At 34.9% G+C, this 25,875-nt stretch overlaps 1 protein-coding gene across 1 annotated transcript in view; it reads right to left on the bottom strand.

Moving 5' to 3' along the window:
• CCDC172 (coiled-coil domain containing 172) overlaps positions 1-25,875 on the bottom strand; it is a 55,705-nt gene that overhangs the window by 5,793 nt on the left and 24,037 nt on the right. The window contains exons 6-7 of the mRNA XM_025397443.1: positions 16,527-16,628; positions 16,108-16,210 (exon numbers count right to left, since the gene is read on the bottom strand). Coding sequence (XP_025253228.1) covers positions 16,108-16,210; positions 16,527-16,628 — 205 coding nt within the window. The remainder of the gene's footprint in view (positions 1-16,107; positions 16,211-16,526; positions 16,629-25,875) is intronic.

Here is a 25,875-nt window from a genome sequence, read left to right as displayed (position 1 = left end):
GAAGTGACTAGCATGCAGGTAGCATATACAGTGCAGATACACTGGACAAAGGCATGATTTACGTCCAGGGCAGAATGGAGCAGAACTGCACAGGAGTTCATCATGCTACTCAGAATGGTGTGCAATTTAGAATTGTTTATTTATGAAATTTTTCATTTAATATTTTGGAACCATGGGTGAATGTGGGTAACTGGAACTGCGGAAAGAAACTGCAAATAAGGGGGGACTACTGTATTTTTTAAAAGTTGTAATGCTTGCATTTGGGTTAACACACATCTTCACTTTATTGCTGTATACTTTCAAATAGTATAACACTGCTTTACTTGGCCGGACCACAGTGGCTCATGCCTGTAATATCAGGACTTTGGGAGGCCAAGGTGGGCAGATCACTTGAAGCCAGGAGTTCAAGACTGACCTGGCCAACATGGGGAAAACCCGTCTCTACTAAAAATTCAAAAATTAGCCGGGTGTGGTGGCACATGCCTGTAATCCCAGCTACTAAGGTGGCTGAGGCATGAGAATAGCTTGAACCCCACAGGCGGAGGTTGCAGTGAGCCAAGGTCATGCCACTGCACTCCAGTCTGGGCGACAAAGAGAGACTCTGCCTCAAAAAAATAAAAATAAAATAACACTTGCTACACTTACAGGATAAGAAACTTAAAACAGTTTATTTCCAATTTCTCCCTCCCATTTTTTGTTCGGTCACCATCACACATTTTTCTTTTTACATATGCTATAAACCTAAAATATATTCCTTTTTGCTTTTATCATTTATTTGTTACATCAATTAAAAGTGAAAAAGGGGCCTTTATATTTACCTTTTCATTTTCAATTTTATATTTACCTTCATTATCTTTAATTAATTTATTTATTTTTAAGTAGAGATGGGGTCTCTCTATGTTGCCTAGGGTGTTCTCAAACTCCGGAGCTCGAACTCCTGAGCTCAAGCTATCTGCCCACTTCAGCCTCTCAAAGTACAGGGATGAGAGGTGTGAGCCACCATGCCCGGCCTATTTGAACCATTTCTGAAGTTTTATTATTTCTTTGCATAGCTCCAAATTTCTATCTGGTATAGTCCTTCTTTCTGAAAAACTTACACAGCCCTTTTTTGTAATGTAGTCCATTGGCAAGAAATTCAATCAACTTGAGTTTGTCTAAAAATATCTCTATTTGCCTCCATTTGTGAAGGAGATTTCACTGACAATTCTGAACTGGCAGCTCTTACTTTCACTCTTTAGGATGTCATTCCCTTGTCTTTTGGTTTGCATGATTTCTGATGAGAAGTCTTCTATATTTATTATCTTCATTCCTTTGTATATATAATGTGTCTTTTTGTCTTTTCTCCTTCTGCCTTCCTTCCAGATTTTCTCTTTATCTTTGTTTTTCAGAGGTTCGAATGTGATGTGTATAGATGTTTGCCTTTTTTCTTTAATGCTGCTTGGGGCTCTCTGAGCTTCTTGTATCTGTGCTCTAAAGTATTTCATTATTTTTGTAGAATTCTCTAACATTATTTCTGACATATGAAACAATATAATCTCAAATACATTATGCTAAACCTAAAAAGCCAGACTGAAGAGGATACATAGCATATTATTCCATTTGTATGACATATTGGAAAAAGCAAAACTAGGAAAACAGATCGGGGCTGGGGCTGGAACGCAGGCACTGAGTATAAATAGGCAGGAGGGTACATTCTGGGGTCATCAAAGTATTCTATATCTTGATTACAGTGGTGGCTACATAACTGAATATTTTTGCCAATTCACTGTATACTAAAAGGTAAATTTACTGTATGTAAGTTTTTAAAAAGGCAATGACAGAAGTCAAAGTTCTTATAAAATAACAATTAAATTTTTTAATTTAAAATTTTTTAATTAAAAATTTTTAAGTTTCCAAAAGGAAAAATAATGTAAAAAGACCTCTCAATACCAAAACCAAATAAAACCACCTATAAGTTATGTATACAAGCTAAGAAGGAAATAGAGGATTTTGCAAAACTTGAAATTACATGTAAGTAGGGAAATAAACATCCAACTTCAGCTCTGAAGCCTACACCAACGCAGAAAGAGTTAAGTAACAATTCAATGGTAGAGAGAAGAACCGAAAAAGGGTGCCTAAGGGTGATGAAATACAGATTAAATGACCTTCAGAAAGTGAAAGTCCTTCCCCGTGTGGGGAAACACTGAGAAAAGGTCGGAGGCCTCACAGTTGAAAGTAATGGCCTCTGCAGGGCGGAAGAAGTTTGTTTCAATCAATGGCTCTCTTATCTTTTGGGGAGAGACAGTTGTGGTGTTTTGTGGTTTAATGATGTTCTTTTTGTCTTTCCAGTGCTTTTCGTTTCCATTTCTTGATTCCTCCTTGTCTTTAAATGTCACAGCCCCTGCAAATTTGTCTATTTCTCACCCAATAACCATATCTGAAATGAAAGTTTTTGTTCTGTTTTGCTGATGAAGTTTTTTAAAAATGGTATTATGAACAAAAAGCAAAACTACTTTGAGACACCAGATAATCCAAAAACTATATAAATTGATCTAAAATATAAAGATACAAGGAAAACAGTGAATTTCTTTTCCTGAAGCATGCATAACATTGATACCAAACTTGATCAAGTTAGTGAATACATATACACACACATGCACATGTCTATGAATACTAATGCAAAAATTATAAATAAAATATTAGTAAAAAGAATCCAATACCACATTAAGTAAATAATATACTGAGATCTATTAGGATTTGTTCCAGGAATTAATGTATGGTTAAATATTAGAAATTCATTAATATAATTGGCCATATTAATATTTCCAAGGGAAAAATAATATGATTATCTTCAGAGGTGCTGAAAGGGTGTTTAAAATATTAAAACTTATTCCTGATTAAAAAAACTTTCAATAAAATTAGAATGAATAGATATGTTTTTACCCAATAAAAAAATACATATGTCAATCCCAAAGTAAGCATCTTATTACTGGGGAAACACTAGAGTCAATCTCTTTAAGGTCAGGAATAACGATGCCCATTACCTTTATTACTTTTTAGTATTAAGTTGGAAGAACTGGCCATTAAAATTAGTCTAGAGAAAATAATTAGAGGCACAATAGTTTGAGAGACAAAATAAAGTTATTTTAATTTTCAGGTAATATGACAATATAACTGAAAACTCAAAAATATCAATGAAAGAAAGCAATTCAAATAAAATAATTTAGTAAGGTGACAAGATATAAAATTAGCATACAAACATAGCCTTAATTTTCATCAATAATAACTAACATGACTTTTTGTTTCATAGGACATCATAAAAATGTTAATTATTTCTACATTATATCAGACTGAATATGATCCTGATAAAAATACAAATTTTTTCCTTGGTGCTAGGCAAATTGATCCTAAAGTTTATATGGAAAAAATAAACATTCAAGTAAGGTTCTTTAACATTTTTCTTTTTAGAAAAGCCCTGAGAAAGAAAAAACAAAAAGGAGTGACTAGCCCCACCAACCACTAAATCCTACTATTTATCTTTTATAATTAAAACAGTGCAATACTGGCATATAAATAGAACAGTGGGATATAGTAGAAGGCAGATAGAGTCAAGTATAAATGGAAATATAGTAGATAATAGAGGTGACACCTCAAACCACTGGGAAAAACAGATAGACTTTTCATTAAATTGGGTTGAGAAAACTGGATAGTCATTTGCAAATGGATGTAAATGGATTGCCAAAGCTAAAATTGGATCTACATTACACAGCATATATAAGAATACCCTAGAAACGGATCAAAGATTTAAATGTAAAAAATGAAACCATAGAAGGTCAAAGTGAAAGCATCAATAAATTATTTGATAAACTGGGTGTAGGTAAAGACTTTTAAACTATGGCTCAAAACACAAATGCAATAAAAGAAAAGAGTATTAAATTCAATTATGTTTAAAAGGTTGTGTAGCAAAAACCACCATAAGTAAAGTTCAAAGATAAATGACAAGCCATAAGAAAATATTTGCCACATATGTCACAGATAAAGGACTAACCTCCATAATATATAAATAAATTTTCTAATCAGGGACAAAAAAAGGCCAAAAGCCTGATAGAAAAATAGGAAAAAATCATACAGAGGTAGTTAAAAAAATTTTTACAAATAGTCCTTAAAGGCATAAAGAAACACTCAAATTCACTCATAATAAAGAGCTGCAAATATACTACATGGGAATATTGTTTCTCATCTATCACACTGGCAAAACTTCAAAAACATGACAACAAACGCTTTCGGCAAGATTATGGGAAAAAATTGTGCTCAAACATTGCTAGAGGAAATTCAAATGGTAAGACCTCAATGGAGGAGAATGTGGCAAGATCCAACAAAACTACATTTGCATTTTCCCTTTGACACTGCCACTCCATATCCAGTAAGATGCTGTATAAATACAAAACAACATATACACAAGATTACTTATTGCAGCATTATTTGTAATCACAAAATATTGGAAACAATGTGTCTGGTTGCATAAACTGTAGTACATCTATTACAATGAAGTATTATATAGCTATAAAAGTGAAGATAATCTCTTTTAACTATTATAAATGAATTACAGGATATATTGTTAAATAAAAAACAGAAAGATACAAAAGACTATATACAATGTGTTGACGTTTGTGAAAGAGAAAGGGATATGAGAATATATTATTAAATATCGGTTTATTTTTGGAAAAAGAAACACAGGAAGGATGAATCAAAAACTAGCCAAAACGGTAACCTACAGCAGTGAGTGAAAATGCAGCAGGATAGAGAATGGAATGAAACGTCTCTGGACGTATCTCTTTATATACTTTTGCTCTTGAATTATGCTGATGTTTTACTTATTTATCAAATAAAATTCAATCAATAAAGCTGAGAAAAAGAGCCCTAAAGTTAGATGAAAAGAACACTTGAGTTAAACACAAATAGAAAAGCATAAACCTAACTGCATTTCAAATTTGTAATCACAGGAAAAAATAAAAAAGAATTAAAGTGATTTTTTGAACACAATAGTCTATACACCCTCAGTGGGATGTGTAGGAAGGCACTAAGAATTACAGAGGAATCTCATATTTTATTTAGTAGGCTTGTTGTTAGTGGGGGCACATGGCTAGTAATTCTAAAATTATTTTGTGATATTTGTAGGAGTCAGGATATTAATAATTACATTGATATAATTGAGAACCAGAGTTTTAACTAGAAAGAAGATACACACACAGAATGGAGGGAGGAGAAGAAAAATCAGTCATTGTGGATTTGAGTTGGAGGAGACTGTGTAAATTTACCATTTAAAAATGGTAATTTTAGTTGTGTCCACTTAAATTGCTTAGAAGCAATGACATCCAATAGCAATGAGCACATCTAGTACGGTGGTCAGAGTTTCTAAATACTATTCCCAACTCAAAGATAATAGGGCTTCTTGACAAAAATAATTGGTTCCAGGATTGAGGGAGGTCTGTATAAGAAGAGCCTGGAACCCCTTCTTGCACCAGAAAGAAAGTGGTTTTTAAAAAATCACGCAGAAATCAATTTCAGAGGGATTGCCTCTGGCCAAACTTGGGACAATTGGGGTATCAAAAATAATAATAACAGTAATGTTACAGTTACACATGTAACTTTAAAAGGTGCATGAGTACATAATTTTTTTAAAAGGAGAAATAAAAAGGGTGGGGGAAGGAGGGGAAAAGGAAACCTCTTTTTAAAAGAATTTTACCAATAAATAAATAAATAAAGAATGCCATGAGTAGAAATTACCATTTTGCAGTCACCATTGTAATAACTGATTCAAGGAGGAATCATTAGTGGATAATAAATGATAGAGAGAAGGGTTATTGGGGAAAGGATATGTACAAGGTATCAAAGGGTCATCCTATATATTACTTAGCACTACCAATGGAAAAATAGTGCTTTCTCACCAGAGAAATCTGGCAGACACAATCTCAACTAAGGGATCAAACTTAGCATTACCAAAAATGAAACTAACTGACATTATGTGCCTCCTGATATAACGCTCTGAAAAAGACACAATATCACTTACATGATATTCTTGCCAAAAAAATTTAACTTGCATATAATCTCAAAGGAACAAATAAGTACAAATTGAAGAACATTGTATAGAACAACCAGCCTTGACACCTCAGAAAAAGTGTCAACTTAATGAAAGGAGAGGAATTGTTCTTGAATAAAAGAGCTTAGAAGAAAACATAATTTGTAATCCTCAATTGGTTCCCAGGTATAAGAAGGAGAGAGAGAGGAGGAAGGGAAAGAAGACAAGAAAGAGACAGAAAAGAAGTGAAAAAGAAAGAAGAAAAGTAACTACAATGAACACTATTAAGATAACAGAGGAAATACTAATATAGACTATTAGGTAACAGTACTGTACCAATGTTAAATTTCCTGTTTGTTAATTTTCTAATTTTTTTTTTTTTTTTTTTTGAGACAGAATCTCGCTCTGTCGCCCAGGTAGCAAGCTCCACTTCCTGGGTTCACACCATTCTCCTGCCTCAGCCTCCCCAGTAGCTGGGACTACAGACGCCTGCCACCACGCCCAGCTAATTTTTTTGTATTTTTAGTAGAGATGGGGTTTCACTGTGTTAACCAGGATGGTCTCGATCTCCTGACCTCATGATCCACCTGTCTCGGCCTCCCAAACTGCTGGGATTATGGGCATGAGCCACCGTGCCCAGCCTCTAATTTTGTTTTTAATTGACATAATAATTGCACATATTTTTGGGATACAGTATGATGTTTCGATACATGTATACAATGTAAAACAGTCAAATCAGGGTATTTTGCATATCGCCATCACCTCATACATTTATCATTACTTTATCATGAGAACATTCAAAATCCTCTCTTGTGGCTATTTTGAAATATACAATAGAATATTGTTAACCAAGAAACAAAAACGCTAACTATAAAAAATGATTAAAAATGTCAACCACAGCGAAAGTAGGAACTCTTCAACTAGAACAGCCTAAAGCAAACAACAAAACCCCATCAACTTGGAGAAGATATTTTTAATTCGTTACCAGGCAAAATTCACAACTATTGAAAGACCAAATATTTAAAACTTCTGGAAATTAATAGGAAAAAGACAAATTACTCAAACAATCTAGTAGAGAAATAAGAGTTACTTTCCAGAAAAAAAGATGCATGGGTCATAAACAAACACAAAAGATGCTCGATCACATACGTAGTCAGGGCAAGGCCATTAGAGACCATGAAATACCATCTTATGTCCACAAGATTGGCAAAAACTAAAAAGTCTTTAAAAAGCATTGACAAGGGAGGAGATCAACAGGAAATTTCATAATGTGCTAATGAAAATATAAACTGGCTTAATCACACTCGAAAATAGTCTGTCATCATCTCGTGAAGTTCAACATTCACATGCCCTACACTCAGCAATTCCAACAGGCATCTATCCTGGAACAACTCTTGCATATGTGCACCAGCACGTACACAGCAGCATGTACACAGCTCTGGGCACACATCTACACTCACCAACGTGGGTAAATCTTAGAAAAAACGTTGAATAAAATACAAGTCCCAGATAGTATAATTTTTACACAACTCAAAAACAAATAAAAATAACCAATAGATTGTGCATGTATATACAGATGATAAATGCACGCTGTAAACTAAAGTTATATAATACAATAAAGAAAAGTATACATACACAATAATTCAAATTATATAATGAATCACATTATTGAACGACATGCACAAGAAAATGAAATACAATATAGGACATCAACTATATCTGGGGTAATGAAGGGAGTATGGGATAAAGAAGAAGCCATAGCTAATGCAAGTTATTGGTAATATTCTAGTTTATTTCACGGACGATCATTTTTAGCTCATATTTAGCTCATATTTAGTTCACAGGCGCTCATTATATTAGTATACTTTAGAAATTACATATAGTTTACATATATTATTTTGAAGACCACTGGGGAATAAAAACATAATATTTATAATAAGGGTGGATGGTGAAATACCCTATTCAGTCACAATCGCTAAACAACAGGAATATATTGTGAGAAATGCATAGTTGGTGATTTTGTCATTGTATAAACATCATAGAGGGAACTTACACAAACCTAGATTGGATAGCACACCAGACACCTAGGCTATAGGGTATAGCTTATGCTCATAGGTTACAAACCTGTACCGCATGTTACTGTACTGAATACTGTAGGCAACTGGAACACAATGGCAAGTATATGTGTATCTAAACATAGAAAAGGTGGAATAAAAACTGCAGTCTTATAATCTTATGGGACCACTGTTAGATATGTGATATGCTGCTGACTGAAATATCACTATGCAGCACATATGTATATTGAAGTTCATTGTGTTCTGTCTGAACTTTTAGGAATTTAATAGTAAATGAGAAATCTAAAGGAATGCTTAATAAGGAAAGATAACAAGTAACTAATTTTAAGCATCAGATATTTACACATGTATAAAAACCCTTGTAATAAATATTTTTAAAGAGTAAGTGGAAAATTAAATGGAGAGTTACAATACACTATGGATGCTGCTATTGAAATGTACATAAGCCTTCATTTTAATAAATTTATTTTTCAAATAAAATGGTAGAGATATTCCCACCATTCCATCAACACGTGCTCATCCACCTCTTCAGTTCAAACGGACTACAGGTTCTGTGTGACTTCTCATGCCTATCAGAATTAGGTGGTGACCACTCACCCATTTAGTTAACTAAAAATAAGAATGAGAGACTGCTGAAATTAAGGAGGGCATTCAGAGCAAATTATAGGAAGTATTTCCCGATTTAGCATATAATCAAGCTGTAGAATTTAGATCTGCACTTAAAGAAAAGATTGCTGTTGCTAGCTTCAAAAGAGGCCAGATGATAATAGCATGAATATTAATACATTTGCAGCTAGCCAAAGCAATATAATGGTAAGTAGATCTCACGCTTCAGTGCATAGACTGATTGCCTACAGGAGTCAAGAAGGACTTCCCTCACTCACCGAACTAAGGGCACTTTGCGCTGGTTATTGTCACCTTTCTCTGAGTCATCAAATAATGACCATGATAGGCCAACGTTGCTAATTAGTTTAGAAAAACTTGTGTTCCATGTATTTTTATAATTTCCTGCATGATTATAATTTTTTTTCAGTTACCTCTCAGAGATATAGAAAACCCTTAACTAACAACATACTCATTTTAGCTACAGAATTGTACACACTACTATTTAAAGTAGAAAGGACAGATTTTACCCAAAGTCCTAGTGCTCAAATGCAATACTGTTAAAATTTACGTATATTTCATTGCAGTCTCTAGTTTTCATAGAAGTGATTATACAATTTGGCTTCCTAGTTTTGCTTTTGTGTGTGTATTTGTGTATGTGCTCAATGCTATTCTATAGATTTCCCCCACTTAAATATTAATTGCATACCAATTAATACTATTTAAGATAAATATGTAGTAATCCCAGTGGTTACACCATTAATTAACAATAATCATTTCTTATAGGAGGGCATTTCAGTTGTTCCTTTTTTTTTTTTTTTTTTTTTACCATAAATAACATCACTATGAACACCTTTGTGAGCATAAAGCTTCTTCTGTACTTAGCATTGTCTTCCTTAGAATAGAGCTCATAAAAGGAATCATTGGGTCAAATGGCATAAGCATTTTAAGATGCTTATAATAATTTGTATGTATTAAATTTCATTCCAAATACATCTAAGCATGTATACTGCTACCAGCCATGTATAAGTCATCTCTGTAGCACACACCTGCCAGTTTTGATTATGATCATTTGGTCTTTCAAAAACTGACAGAATAAATAATATTTAGTGGTTTTAATTTGCATTTCATTAATCATATAGCTCAATTACATTGTCTTACTCATTTTGGTATCCCCAGCAACTAGCATATTGTACAGTGGTGTTTAATGCATGTTTGATAAATGCATGGATAAAGAACCATTACTTTAACGTTTTCTAATGGATTTTTATCAGTTGATTTTTTTAACAAGCTGTTATCCTTTATCATAATGACTATAATTTTATTTAAGTTTACCATTTAATCTTGATGACTTTTATTGACACATGAAACTTTAAATCTTTTATTATTATTATTATTATTATTATTATTATTGAGACTGAGTCTTGCTCCTGTCGCCCAGGCTGGAGTGCAATGGCGTGATCTCTCCTCATTGCAACCTCCGCCTCCTGGGTTCAAGAGATTCTCCTGCCTCAGTCTCCTAAGTAGCTGGGATTACAGGTATCCGCCCCCAGCTAATTTTTTTTTTTTTCTTTTGAGACAGAGTCGCGCTCTGTTGCCCAGGCGGGAGTGCAGTGGCACCATCTTGGCTCACTGTGAACTCTGCCTCCCGGGTTCTCGCCATTCTCCTGCCTCAGCCTCCCGAGTACGTGGGACTACAGGTGCCCACCACCACGTCCGGCTAATTTTTTGTATTTTTAGTAGAGACGGAGTTTCACTGTGTTAGCCCGGATGGTTTTGATCTCCTGACCTCGTGATCCACCTGCCTCGGCCTCCCAAGTGCTGTGATTACAGGTGTGAGTCACTGCGTCCAGCTGAAATTTTAAATCTTATATGTTAAATTTATTAATCTTGTCCTTTTTGGTTTTCTTAATCACACTAGAGGTTTAATAAGTACTTCTTTCTACTTTCCACTGGTTTTTCCATGGATTGACTTTTTACATATTATTTCTCTATCTCTATATTAATTCGTATAAAATTATTTTAGTGGCATTTAAACACAAAATTACTCTTTTTAAAGTACTATCAGTAATCCAATTTCATATATAATTTATTCTGAAAGTGGGTATAAAAGTTGAATGTGTGATAGTAGAATTATCAGTTTTCTAATTCTGCTGTCCTTCAGTCCAGGCCACCAGCCGATAGGTAAGAGCCTTCACAGGTGTGTAAGGCTAGACCAGAGGAATCTGTGGAAAAATGGCTAGAAGAGGAAGCGGTCCTGCCAGCATCTCCCTTCCTCCGAATCCTGTGTTGGTTGGGGTAGGCATCTCCTTTTACCACATATTTTCTGTCATCTTCCCAAACCCACACCAAAAGGGGTTGATTTATAAAGACAAACACAAGAAAATGAAAAAAGAAATCTGTATGATATTAAAGATACCAATGAATTTAGAAAATAATCACTGTAACATTTTGTATGGCTTGTATCATAAAATTATTTCACAATTTAGGGGAAAAGTTCCATTTATATCAGAATATAACTTTTAAAATAATCAATTGAGTCTACCATAAAAATTTCCTCTGTATTTGTTTTGAAGCTTAATAACTATAGTATGTGCCAAGGATTCACAAAACAGGGGATCTCATTAGCTTGAAGGCTACATAATCAATGCTGCAGAGACACTTCTGTTAGTGAATAAATGATGAAGTTTTACCAGAAAAGATGCAGAGTCAACAGAAATATTCAGCAAAATATAGAGCTAAAAAATAATCCTGGAATTAAATGGGGATTCTCATATTTTATAAATGTTAAAAAAGTTGGAGATAATACAGGTAGGGCACAGATACACAACTATTTGACTAATATTTTGAAGACACTGTAGAACTGAGATCTTGTTACTCATGTCTACTTTGAGCTTTTTTGTTGTTGAAAACAAAGAGCAAAGATAATGTAGACTATTTTACAAATGGAGCCTGGATAACAATTCATATTACTCTACTAAATGCTGCTTATTCTAAATAATGTTACAGAAAGACTCTTGCAAGTATTTAAGGATACATTTATAAAAGTGTGCCTAATTATGAATATTTAGAAACTATCTTGTACATCCATTAATGAGAGACTGGTTATATAAATATGGCATCTCCATATAATAGCATTAAAAAGAATGAAGATTAGTACAAACTAAAATGAAAACGTTTACATTTTGATAAATAATCAAGCAAACTGCAGACCAGTAAGTGTGATCCATAATCCCATTTTTGCTAAACACACACAGACATATCTATGTACATGAAATAAATTCTGACAGTATACACATCAAACTTTTAACAGTGGTCACACTTAGGGGTGTCAGAGCAAGGGTATGAAAAGGGAGATTTTGACACTTCATATCTTTGGAGTGTTTAAATTTTTATTCAATCAACATAGGCTATTCTCATAATTTAAATATATATATATTTTGTAAAATAAAAAATATATACATGTGTAAACATACATATTTATCTATGTATCCTTGAAAGAGTTTGAAAACATGTTAATACCATACTGAGTTTATGCCTTCTTACAAGTCTAAGGACCAACAGTGTGACCTCTATAACCAACTTAACTAGATGACTTTTTCACTGAAGAGGTCACTGCACTGCTTTACCACATGACATTAATGCATTTAGAGTCTCTTGTAGCAGGGGTATATTAACTTTTGTGCAGCTTACATTGCAAACATGCTCTTCACAAACCATACTATTTTTTTTTATTTTCTTTTTTTTGTTGTTGCCCTGTCTTGTGGTGCTGAAACAAAACCACACTACCTTTAAGTGCTCAGAAAGAAAATCTCATGCTGTTGCCTATGCAGATTTATTCCCAAAACAAGCTTCCTAATTGCATTAAACAAACACAAATATCAGTAATACAAGATATACAAGCATTCTAGAAAGAAGTTTTGTGGTGAAAGAAAATTCCTGAAATGTTTAAAGTTGTCTGTTATGCTATAATTTGGAGTAAATAAAAAAAAAATCATGATGAAGAACTGTGCATTTTGGTAACCCTGGTGTTGGGTAATAATAAAAAATAATAGGTTTATGGCCAGGCACGGTGGCTCACGCCTATAATCTTAACACTTTGGGAGGCCGAGGCAGGTGTATCACTTGAGGTCAGGAGTTCGAGACCAGTCTGGCCAACATGGTGAAACTCTGTCTTTACTAAAAATACAAAAATTAGTCAGGTGTGGTGGTGCATACCTGTAATCCCTTGCTCTAGGATACACAGCAAGACTTTGTCGCAAATAATAATAATAAGAATAATAGGTTTGGGGGTTTACAGAGGCCTAATATATAACACTCTTCTTTCCTGCCTGAAATCTGCCCAATCAAAAAATAAGAAAGGCAGAAAGCATGCAAAAATTCCACATTTATTACTGATATAGCAGACACTGGAAAATGTGGCTTAAATATATAGGAAAGGGTTTGCTAATATCAAACCCCAATGTTAGACTAACTTAACTCACACCATTAAAGGTAGCAGTGGACCCCACAGGCTTTCTCTTGTGGAGTCCAGCAACGATAAAACTTAAGAGATGGAGAAGCAGAGTGGGAAAACAAGCTCTCTGAGGCAGGCCACATTCCAAAGAGACAGGGAAAAGAAAGGGGCTGGGCTCCACATTTTCCAGTTTGCCTTTCCAAATTCACCGATCAGACTGTGTCACTCCTCTCCACATTAGGATAAGAGAATGAGGGACTAAGCATGATTAAACTTGTAAAGCTTTTTCCACATTGAAGAAAAACATAGGAGTGAAAACAATCCCTTCGAAAGTGGCACTATCCCAGTGGTTGGAATATATCATGTCTTTGCAAATAACACTGAAAATATATGAAGAAGAACTTTAATCTTTTCGTAGTGAAAATTCAATTATATGTAGACTCAATTACCGGAACAAATATTTATTGAACACCATGTGCCCTGGACTGTGCAAGATGCAAAGACTGAAAGAAAGATGAACCAGAAGTGGAGGGAGACCTGGGATTCAAAAGGGTTTAACCACTATGCTTACTGCCTCTTAAGACTCTGATCTTTATTATTTCTGTTCTCCCTACACTATATGAAAAAAAACAGATCAGTCATAATCAATCAGTCACACCTCTTTGGGAGGTTTCTGATGAATTAACCTAACCTATGGCTTAAGTGTTAATCATAGCAATATTCTGTAAGTTAGCTGCTTAAATGTGTGTTACACATTTACTCTTCAAAACAGAATTTTTAAATAAACAAACATCTTGATACTTATAAATAAAGACAGATTATCTAAAGCAGAGACTATTAAATCATTCTGAATGTGAACCATTAAACCATTGTGAATGCAGAGGTTACCTAAAGCAGAGACCACTAAACTGTGAAACACTGGTTCTCTACACTAATACTAATGGATAACATCAAGATAGAGTCCAACAAATAACCTGAACATGGCATACTAAGCTTTAAAATATGAACCATAATCATTATAAAAGAATTTCAATATATACAAAATAAAACATATATTAAAGTTGTCTAATTATTAAAACTGGAAACAATAAGCTCATAGAGATTAACTAATATTACAGATTTCCTCTGTAATTGCTGTCTTACTGGTTAAAGTTAATGAACATAGAAGTCATAATAACCTTAAAATAAAGCTGGTTCTCAGGTTGGGGGTACTTTGCCACCCCCTCCCCCAGCGGACATTTTGCAATGTCTGGAGACTTTTTTGGTTGCCACAACTGGTGAATGCAGAGTGCTACTGCATCTAGCGGGTAGAGGACAGGGTTGCTACTAAACATCTCACAATGCATAGAACAGCCCCCGACAACAAAGAATAATCTGGTCTAAAATGTCAACAAGACAAAGTTTGAGAAATCCTGCTATAAAAATAACATCTACTCCATTAGAAGTCAAACCTGAGAAATTAAGAGAAATGCAACTATTATGGAATTCCATATACATTTGAACACAGAGATGAAAAAGACTATTCTATCCCAAAATTCACTAACAAAGTCAACTTAATTTTGGCCTTCATGATGAAGCTGAATGTCCTACTGTTTTTTGACATCATTAGTTTCTTGTTATTGCATTAATTGTAAGACTGATAGTCTTCTTTCCTAAAATATTTATACTCAGTACTTTGACTTCACTCTTCACACTTGGGAAAACTTATGAAACATGCTAATTGGGAAACTAAGTACACATATCAATGAATGAAAAGTAGGAATTCATAAATATTGGCATTTAATTTAATAACTGCTAAAATGCAATTAATGGACTAAATACATGCACTGATACTTCTTTCTATCCAAATTTCCTAAGTCGTCATTTGTGAAGGAAAAAGCATTCTCTAACAGACTTTGTGTGTTTAATTTTAACCCAGAGCACATTTTTATGACTGAGTGATAAACCCGCAAAACTGGAGTTCAGATTGGAAGCCCTCACACTACTAACTTTAATGATACCAGTGGGCATCATCATTTTTAAAAGTGCAAAAAAAATCAATAAGCAGATTGTCATTATTGAAACCCATTTTGTATCACACATATCACCCAAGAGATTGATAGTTTATGCTTATAAAACTTAATATAAAATTAAATTGCAAATATTTTCTCACAATCTACTAAAATTATTGCCTAAGGTAATACACTGCTAATATGAAGCATTTGTTCGGCTCTAGTGGACATATTTCCTATACAATTTATGTGAAAGAAGCCTTCTTTTGCTTCTTCATAGATCCAGTAATGAGGTTTCTTTTCTTATATGAAACCTAGAAAGTACAGGAACTTCTTTAAAATTAAGCCAGCAAAGGTAACACTAAATTGTTAATTAATGAGAGTCAAATTTTAAAACTTGAGGTCTTTTCTCCTTGTGTTTATGACTATGTCATTTCAAATATCATACATTTATTATCTAAATGCACAAAAATCATCTAAATAATTCATACAGAAAATACATTTTCACTTTTTAAGAACAAAACCAGAGAAATAAATGTCAAGTAAAATAGCAGTCTGATTTCCTCACACCGCTGGAATCTAGAAAGATGAAAAGTAATTTCAATCATTTGCCGCCAAAAGTTAGGAATAACAGAAAGGAGAGTTGTCTTATCTCTTGGGATGTGAAAAATACTGAGTCTCAAGAAAAGGTAAAATTAATTTCACTATTATCAATCATCAACCCAATGCGTCATGAACTTATGTGTAGCACTTTCTAGCCCCTGAAGTGTTTCCTTATTAGCATGCGTCAGAATACACAGAGAAAAAAATAATGTCTTCACCTGGAACTTTAAATTAATAATTGATGCACTTAGCTTTATACTGAAATCTATTTAACTTGAAAAATTACCTGATTTATGCCAAAATATAATAGGAAACTCTTACCTTAAGCATTCTGCATCATTTTGAGGCTTTTCATTGATTTTTATTTTTTCTGCCTCTAGATATTTGGTAGTACAAATAGATTCATTCTTTTCATCTTCAAAAACTAAACAAATTAAAAAATAGTTGCAATCTTTTGAAAATTAAACATATTTTGGTGCTTGCATATAAAATTTATATACTAATGATTTTTATTTTCTACGTTAATATAGCAATTACATGCACAAAAAAGATCTTTAAAAGATTTGCAACATTAAAAATACCAGATCTCACACTGATGACTGTTTTATCTATTTCTTTTTTAGTACCAATAATGGCACTATATCACAACAGGTTAATATATTTTAAAAGAATAATATGCCCTTACCATGTGTATATAACTATATTTATCAGCAAAATAAGCTAACTCATGAAGGTAATACCTTTAAGTTTTCTTTGGAGAGTAAACAACTCTTGTATCAATTCACTCTTTTGTTTTTGAAGTTCATTTAGCTGGCTACTATCATGTTCCATTGACTTCATTTCTAGAAACAGATACAAAAGCATCAAAAATAAAATACTTAGAAATAAATTTAACCAAGAAAGTAAAAGACCTGTACACTAAAATCTATAAAACATAGATGAAAGAAAGTGAAGGCAACACAAATAAGTGAAAAGATATTCATGTCTATGGATTGGAAGAATTAACATTGTTAAAATATCCATACTACCCAAAGTAATATACAGAGTCAATGCAATCCTCATGAAAATTCCAATGGTATTCTTCACAGAAATAGAAAAAAATCAATCCTAAAAACTCTAAAAAGAAATAGAAAAATAAACAAATGCAAAAAATCTATTTTAAGCATTTAGGCTTTGCCTTACATGTCAGCAATTATTAACATTTTCTCATGTAGTAAAAATCTAAGCAGCGTATGGTTAATTTTAAGCCCCAACTAGCTTCCCCTGGCCAACTAGTAACTCTTTTTAAGAAACTGACCAGAACTTATTAATCACCAGCTGGATACAAAAAAGTTAGCAGATGGTTAGTCTACCAAAAGAGAATTCAAAATATGTAGTATCACTTAGTGAAATAAAGTTCCAAATAAGAAAATTATCCTTCATAACTAAAACACATTTAAAATGACATTGCATAGTACTCACAATATGGCTACAAGCTTTCACAATATTGCTAATATTGTTTATTCTACCTAAAATGCCCTTGCTCCCTTTATTCTCATGACAAATCCCAATTCATCCTTTAAGACTCATCTCCTAAATTTTCAAATATTATTTCTCTTCTGCCATAATTTCTGGAACTCCACTTACACATTTATTAGATTCTTTTATATTGTTCCACATGTCTCTGAGGACTTTGTAGTTTTTTGAAGCCTTTTGTTTCCCTCTGTGTTTCAATTTTTTAAGTTATCTGTAAATTCACTGGTCTCTTCTTCTGCAGCCTCTGATCTGCCCTTAATCTCTTCCAGGAAATTTTTCATATCAAATTGATTTCCTTCCTTCCTTCTTTCTTTCCTTCCTTCCTTCCTTCCTTCCTTCCTTCCTTCCTTCCTTCCTTCCTTCCTTCCTTCCTTCCTCCCTCCCTCCCTCCCTCCCCCCTCCTCCTCCCCCCTTCCTTTCTCTTTCTTTTCTTTTTTTCTGAGATGGAGTCTTGCTCTGTTGCCCAGGCTGGAGTGCAGTGGCACTATCTCGGCTCACTGCAACCTTTGCCTCCCGGGTTCAGGCAGTTGTCCTGCCACAGCCTCCTAAGTAGCTGGGATTACAGGTGCTCGCCACCACGTCTGGCTAATTTTTGTATTTTTATAGGCATGTGGTTTCACCATGTTGGCCAGGCTGGTCTCGAACTCCTGACCTCGTGTTCTGCCTGCCTTGGCCTCCCAAAGTGCTGGGATTACAGGTGTGAGCCACTGCATCTGGCCCAGATATTGTATTTTCTAACTTTTAGAGCCCCTTTGGTTCCTTTTACAAACAATTTTTATTGATATAATTCACATACCACATAATTCATCCTTTTAAAGTGTACAACTCATTGGGATTTAGTATTTTCACAGATATGTGCATCCAATTGCCATTATATAATTTTGGAACATTTCACTCCCCCCACCAAAGAAACCCCATACCTGTTAGCAGTCACTCCAAATTTCCCCTAGCTCTGCCAGCCCTAGGCAACCACCAATCTATTTTCTGTCTATACAGATTTGCCTATTCTGGACATTTCACAATAATGGAATCATACAATATGTGGTCTTTTGCATCTGGCTTCTATCACTTAGCATAATGATTGCAAGGTCTACCCTTTTGTAGCATGCGTCAGTGTTTCATTTATTTGATGCCTGAATATAATTCCACTGCATAGATATGCCCATGTTTTGTTTTTGGATTCCTTAGGTGATTGACATTTGGGTTGTTTCCACTTTTTCGCTACAATGAATAATGCTATGAGCATTCATGTACAGCCATGTGTTGTCTGACAACAGGGACATGTTCTGAGAAGTAAGTCCTTAGGTGATTATGTTGTTGTGAGAACATCATCAAGTGTACTCACACACACTTAAGATGGGATAGCCTACTACACACATAGGCTATACTGTATAGCCTATTGCTCCTAGGTTACAAACCTATACAGCATGTTACTGTACTGAACACTAGAGGTGACTGGAACACAGTAATAAGCATTTGTGTATCTAAACATATCTAAGCCTAGAAAAGGTACAGCACAAATACAGTATAAAAGATAAAAAATGGTACTCCTGTGTAAGATACTTACCATGAATGGAGCTTGTAGTACTGGAAGTTGCTTTGAGTGAGTCAATAAGTGAGTGGTGAGTGAATGCACAGGCCCACGACATTACTGTACACTGCCCTAGACTTTACCAACACTATGCTTAGGCTACACTACTTTAAAAATATTTTTCTTTTTTCAATAATACATTAACTTTCACTTTAACTTTTTAAAGAAACTTTTTAAAAACATTCTGACTTGTAATAACACTTAGCTTAAAACAAATACACAGTACAGGTGTAAAATATAGTATTTCTTACTTCTGAAACTTTTGTTTTGTAAAAAACTAAGACACAAATACACACAATTAGCTTAGGCCAACACAAGGTCAGGATCATCAATACCACTATCTTTCACCTCCACATCATCTTGTCTTGGAAGACAAGCCCCTACGGGAAGGTCCTCGGGGGCAATAACATGGGGCTGTCATTTTCTTTTATTTATTATTATTATTCTTTTTTTGACATGGAGTCTCACTCTGTCACCCAGGCTGGAGTGCAGTGGCACGATCTCGGCTCACTGCAACCTCCGCCTCCTGGGTTCAAGCAACTCTCCTGCCTTGGCCTTCCAAGTAGCTGGGAGTACAGGTGCATGCCACTATGCCTGGCTAATTTTTTGTATTTTAGTAGAAATGGGGTTTCACCATGTTGCCCAGGCTGGTCTCGAACTCCTGAGTTCAGGCAATCTGCCAGCCTTGGCCTCCCAAAGTGCTTGGATTACAGTCATGAGCCACCAAACCTGGCCCGGAGCTGTCATCTTCTACGATAACGATGCCTTCTAGAATAATTCTTACAGGACCTGCCTGAGGCTGTTTTACAGTTAACGTTTTTTTAATAAGTAGGAGGAATATACTCAAATAATTATAAAAAGTATAATAATACATAAACCAATAACACAGTAATTTATTATCTTTATCAAGTATTATGTGCTGTTCATAATTGTATGTGCTATACTTTTATATGACTGGCAGCACAATAGGTTTGTTTACACTACAATCACAAAAACATGTAATATGTTGTGCCACAATGTCACTAGGCAATAGGAATTTTTTCAGCTCCATTATAATCTTATTGCACCACTGTCATACATGGTCTTTTATTGACTGAAATGCCGTTATGTGGTGCACGACTGTACAAGGTCTTGTGTGGACATGTTTGCAATTGTCTTAAATACCTAGAAGTGGAATCACTGAATCAGATAGTAACTCTAGGTTTAACGCTTTGAGAAATGGCCAAACTGTTTCCAAAGCAGTTGCATCATTTTACATTTCTCCAATTTCTCCATATTCTTGCCAACACTATTACTGTCCACCTTTATTATAGTCACACTAGTGGGATCTCACTGCGGTCCTGATTTGCCTTTCCCTCATAACTAATAATGTGAGCAACTTTTCATGTTGCTCAAAAAAATATGTCATACAGTTGTATAAAAATATTGTTTTCTTTTTAAACTTTGTTGTAAATAAGACTCAAACACATATAATTAGGGTAGGCCCACACAAGGTCAGGATTATCAATGCCACTGTCTTTCTCCTCCACATACTGTCCTGGAAGACAAGCCCCTACCGGAAGGGGCTTTGTATAGCTTTTTTGGGAAATGTCTATTAAATTCCTTTGTCCATTTTTAAATTGGGTTATCTTTTTATTAAGTTATAAGAGTTTTTAGTACGTTCTGGATACAAGTCCCTTCTATATGATTTGCAAATATTTTCTCCCATTTTGTGGTCGTCTTTTTACTTCCTTGATAGTATCCTTTGAAACACAAGAGTTTTTAACTTTAATGAAGTCCAATTTATCTATACTTTATTGCTTGTGCATATCTAAAATAAACCATTCCCTAATCCAAGCTCATGAAAAGTTACACCTGTATTTTCTTGTAAGAGTTTTTCATTTTTAGCTCTTACATTTAGGTGTCTGGTCCATTTTGAGTTAATTTTTGTGTATGGTATGAGGTGGATGTACACATTCATTCTTTTTTTTTTGGAGACAGAGTCTCACTCTGTTGCCCAGGCTGGAGTGCAGTGGCGTGATCTTGGCTCACTGCAAGCTCCACCTCCCAGGTTCATGCCATTCTCCTGCCTCAGCCTCCTGACTAGCTGGGACTACAGGTGCCCGCCACCACGCCTGGCTAATTTTTGTATTTTTAGTAGAGATGGGATTTCACTAGGTTAGCCAGGATGGTCTCAATCTCCTGACCTAGTGATCCACCCACCTCGGTCTCCCAAAGTGCTGGGATTACAGGCATGAGTCACCGTGCCTGGCCTTGTTTATTAGCTCTAATAGTTTTCCAGTAGATTCCTTATGGTTTCTATATACAAGATCATGTTATCTTTGAATAGAGATAGTTTTACCTCTTCCTTTCCAACATGGATTTTTTTTTCTTTTTTGATTCCTAATTGCTCTGCCTAAAACCCCCCACTATAATGTTGATTAGAAGTTGTAAGAGTAGATATCCTTGTCTTGTTCCTGATCTTAGAGGTGAAACATTCATTCCATTGTCTTTAAGAACGACATCAGCTGTGGGTTTTTCTATAGATGCCATCTATCAGGTTGACGAAAGTTCCTTCTATCCCTAGTTTACTGAGTGGTTTTATTATGAAAGTTATTGAATTTTGTCAAATGTTTCTTCTGTGTCTTTGGTTATTTTTATATCTTCCATTTAGTTCCTCATTATGCTCACGTCCTTGAGTACATTTAGAATATTTCTAGAAGTTTTAATTATTTTTCCTTCTAATTGCATCATCTATATCATTTCTAGGTATGTTACTATTGAACAAATTTCCTCCTTGCTCTGAGTTATAATTTGTGGCTTTTTTACATGTCTAGTAATTTTTGACTGTATACCAGACATTGTGTTTACTATTTTGTTAAATGAGTTTTGTTATCTTCCCATAAAGGATGTTGATGTAAGCTACTTATGGGTCATGTGCAAGTCTTGTTTATAAGAGTTTTTTAGGGTAGGTCTAGAAGAATATTTAATTTAATTTAATCCTGCTATTAAGGCAGAGCTCTTCTGTTTAACGAAATATTTCTATTATGACAAGATGGAACATGAATGTCTTCCATTCCCATATGAGCTCTTAGAATTGTCCACCTTATTGCTCCCCAGTAGTTTTTCTTTACTCAGCTCAGTGGAGTTTCCCATCTGTATACGCAGGTTCAAGTACATCCAAAGACTCAAGAGGATCTCAATCCAGACTTCCGGAGCTTTTTCTCTGTGTAGATCTGTCCTCTCAAGTACATTGTCCTGAAAATTCTAGCTAACTTGGCCTCCCTAAATTCCAGTCTTTGTTTCCACAACTCAGACCATTTTGCATTGCTTAAGTTCCTCCTCCCAGTGCTACTATCCAAAAACTGTATCCAGTGAGAAGGCTTGCACAATTAGGGCTTACCTCATTTGTTTCCCTTCTCTCAGGGATCATGCTCCTGTACTCTCTTGTCCTCAATATCTAAAAGTAATTTTTCATATTATTTTCTTCAGTCTTTTAGTTATAACAGAAGGGAAAATTCCATAAAATTATTCCTCATGACGATAAGTAAAAGTTCTCCACATAATATTTAAATTATCCTTTTACTTGTCTCTCTTCCACATTAGATCACAAGCTCCCTGAAAACAGGAACTATGCCTCATTCAACTTTAAATCCCAATTTCTGTACAGTGCCTGATGTAGTATATACAGTAGATGCTCAAGAAAGCATGTTGAACAACACTAAAATAAATCATTTAATTGACTTTAAATATTTTTGATTATTCACAATGTTTTTGTCCACTAGTATAGGTAACTGAAAGTGGACAATTCAATGAAAAGAAAATACATTCACATTTATGCTTCTGCTCCCTTAATAAACAAAAGTTTAAAATATAAATATAACTACACACTAATATTTAATAGAGGGAATCCAGAATACCATAACACAATATTCAACAGATTAAAAAAGATACAATATTTTATTCATTATTAATCGATTTATCAGACATTCTATGACAAAAATATCTTTCTAAAACTTAGGCAAGAATAATGGAGAAATACTGGATTTAAATGTTTCTGAAATATATTTTTCTTAATCCTGACACTTTAGGCTAAATGAAAAAGGTAAGTCTAAAGACTAACCCTTTAAAGAAAAAAATAAAACAAATATGCCAATTTCTTATGAGGCTTACAGAACAGAAAAGAATAAACACTGTGTGCTGATAACTTTTTTCCCACTTGTTTATTGTCTCACTATTATTTTGTTGTTATTTTTATTTACAGCTTTATTTAGGTATAATTGATGTGGTAATCACGTTTTAATTTCTTCCACGGCCTAAAACCCACAACGTTCTAATCAACAGCTAGCTTTTATGGTTATGAATATTAAACCAACTAAGACAATCAAAATTAATTTACATATTTTAACATGTAAGTTGTTTTTCTCATATGTACATTGCCAATCATTAAAGGATATTGCCAAGCAAGGAAAAAGTGTCATATATTGCTTATCTCACATCTAAGAAAAATGAATTCAACAACTGGGAGAAACGAGTAAGAGGAACATTTTGAGAAAAACATTATGACCAACATTATTTCGAAGCCAAAAGTGATGAACTTTTATCTATGAATTACCAGATGTTTAAAATAAATATTCAGTCATTTTACAAACAGATATATTGAATATCAATTATTCCACCTTTCTAGTTTCTCAGGTCAAAAACCTTAAAGTCAGCCTTAACACTTCTTTCTCTCATGTTCCACATCAAGTGCGTCTTGAAATCCTGCTTGCTACCTTCAAAACATATTTCGAACCTGAATACCACTTACCACTTCTATGCTGCATCCCTGATCCAGCTACTCATCATCTCTCAACTGGATTATGGCCACCGTTTTCTAGGTTTCTGTTTCTGCTTTTACCTCCCTTAAGTGTGTTCTCAATAGCAGTCAAAGTAATCCTATTCAAATGTGAGACCCTTCGCTCCTCTGCTTGAGTCCTCCAATGGCTTCTGATCTCACTTCAGTTAAAGTCTTTAGAATGACCCACAAGGTTTTAAAATATCTGGATTCCTGTCACCTCTCTGATCTCATGACCTCTCTTTTTACTCTAAATGTCTTAGGCTCTGCCTTTCCTCAAAAACGATTAGGCACAATCTCCCTTCAGGTGATTTGCATCAGATATTCCTTCTCTGTGAAATGCTCTTCCCCCAGGTATTCACTTGGTTTATTCTATTACCTCTTTCAGGTCTTATTCAAAACTTGCCTTATCAATGAGGCTTTTCCTGGACATCTATGTAAAACTGTACCACACACCCCACTGCACCCCACCCCTTATCTATCCATCCCTCTTCCCTCCCTTATTTTTCTCCTCTCCCTCTCTTTCTTCCATCTCTCATACTGGACAAGGGCAGGGAATTTTTTTCTTCTTTTCTTGGTCACTACAGTAACACCAGGTCCTATAAAAATGCCTGATACACAAGCAGTGCACAAGTATTACCGAATGAGTGAATAAACTAAGCACATTTCAGAAATACATTTGTAAGCAAATGTAGTTCCTCTCTCTGTGAAAGTTTATACTTTAGTGGAAGAAACAGACAGGAATAATCATACAAGTGTGTAATTACAATGCTTTGAAGAAAAAGCACAGAGGGCAATGAGAGAATATAACCAGAGGAGCTGACCTAATATGGAAGTGGGAGGGTGGAGTATCACAGAAGTATTTCCTGAGGATGTATCATTTGAGATGAGATCAGAATGACGAAGTTAACTAGATCACCAGTCCCCAACCTTTTTTGGCACCAGGGACTGTTTTTGTGGAAGACAATTTTTCCATGGACTGGGAGAAGGGGAGGGGGTGGCTTCAGGATGATTCAATTGCATTACATTATTGTTCACTTTATTTCTATTTTTATTATATTATAATCTATAATGAAATAATCACACAACTCACCATAATGTAGAATCAGTGGGATCCCTGAGCTTGTTTCACTGCAACTAGACCGTCCCATCTGGGGGTGATGGGAGACACTGGCAAATCATCAGCCATTAGATTATCATAAGGAGCATGCAACCTACATTCCTCACATGCACAGTTCATGAGAGGGTTTATGCTCAAGAATCTAATGCCACTGCTGATCTGACAGGAGGCAGAGCTCAGGTGGTAATGTGAGTGATGGGGAGTTGCTGTAAATACAGATGAAGCTTTGCTCACTCACCCACCACTCACCTCCTGCTATGTGGCTTGCTTTGTAACAGGCCATGGACCAGTACTGGCCCAGGGGTTGGGAACCCATAAACTAGATAAAGGATTAAAAAAGTATTCCAAATAGAACACAGTCAACGGTCCTGAGGCAGGAGGAAGCAGGGTACAATCTAGGAACACAAAAGAGGGCAGCATGCCTTTAGCACAAAGAAGCTGCTGGGTGAGGCTGGAAGGTGGAGATGCTGCAGGGATGGCGAAACAGGTTGAAAAGCTTGGTTTGCCATATTTAAACAGAACATAACCTAAGAGGCTTAATACAATAGTACAGTATTAATATCTTCATAAAAAATGGATGTTCACATTTTGGCAACCTCAAGGAGTAAGAACAGGCACTAATCCTGTAGTTAAAAAATAGTAAATCAAAGATAACATCTGGCAGTGGGAAAAACTACTGAGTAGCAGAAAATAGTATTAATATAAAAATAGCTATGAAGTTAAAAATGGAGATTATTCAAAACCAATGAAACTGGCTGACTAATAATCACAGTTGTGGGCTAAAAGCTCAGTGGGCAAGGTCAGAATGAAGGAAGAAAGAGGAGAAAAGTCAAGTGTCAGAAAATAACAGATGTGGCACAAATTAGAAGTGGGAATGGAAGAGCAAACACTGACAGGTAAGAAGACAAATGGAAGCTAAACTGCTCTGGGAAGTCAACAGCTCTAATATCTGCTTAAAATTTGAACAACTTATTTCTCCACCACCACCACCACCACCACCACCACCACCACCACCACCACCACCAAGAAGAGTTGCCACAAACAGTT

Source organism: Theropithecus gelada, chromosome 9 (genome assembly GCF_003255815.1).
Source record: "Theropithecus gelada isolate Dixy chromosome 9, Tgel_1.0, whole genome shotgun sequence".
NCBI classification, from domain to species: domain Eukaryota; kingdom Metazoa; phylum Chordata; class Mammalia; order Primates; family Cercopithecidae; genus Theropithecus; species Theropithecus gelada.
This window is presented reverse-complemented; position numbering and strand designations above follow the sequence as displayed.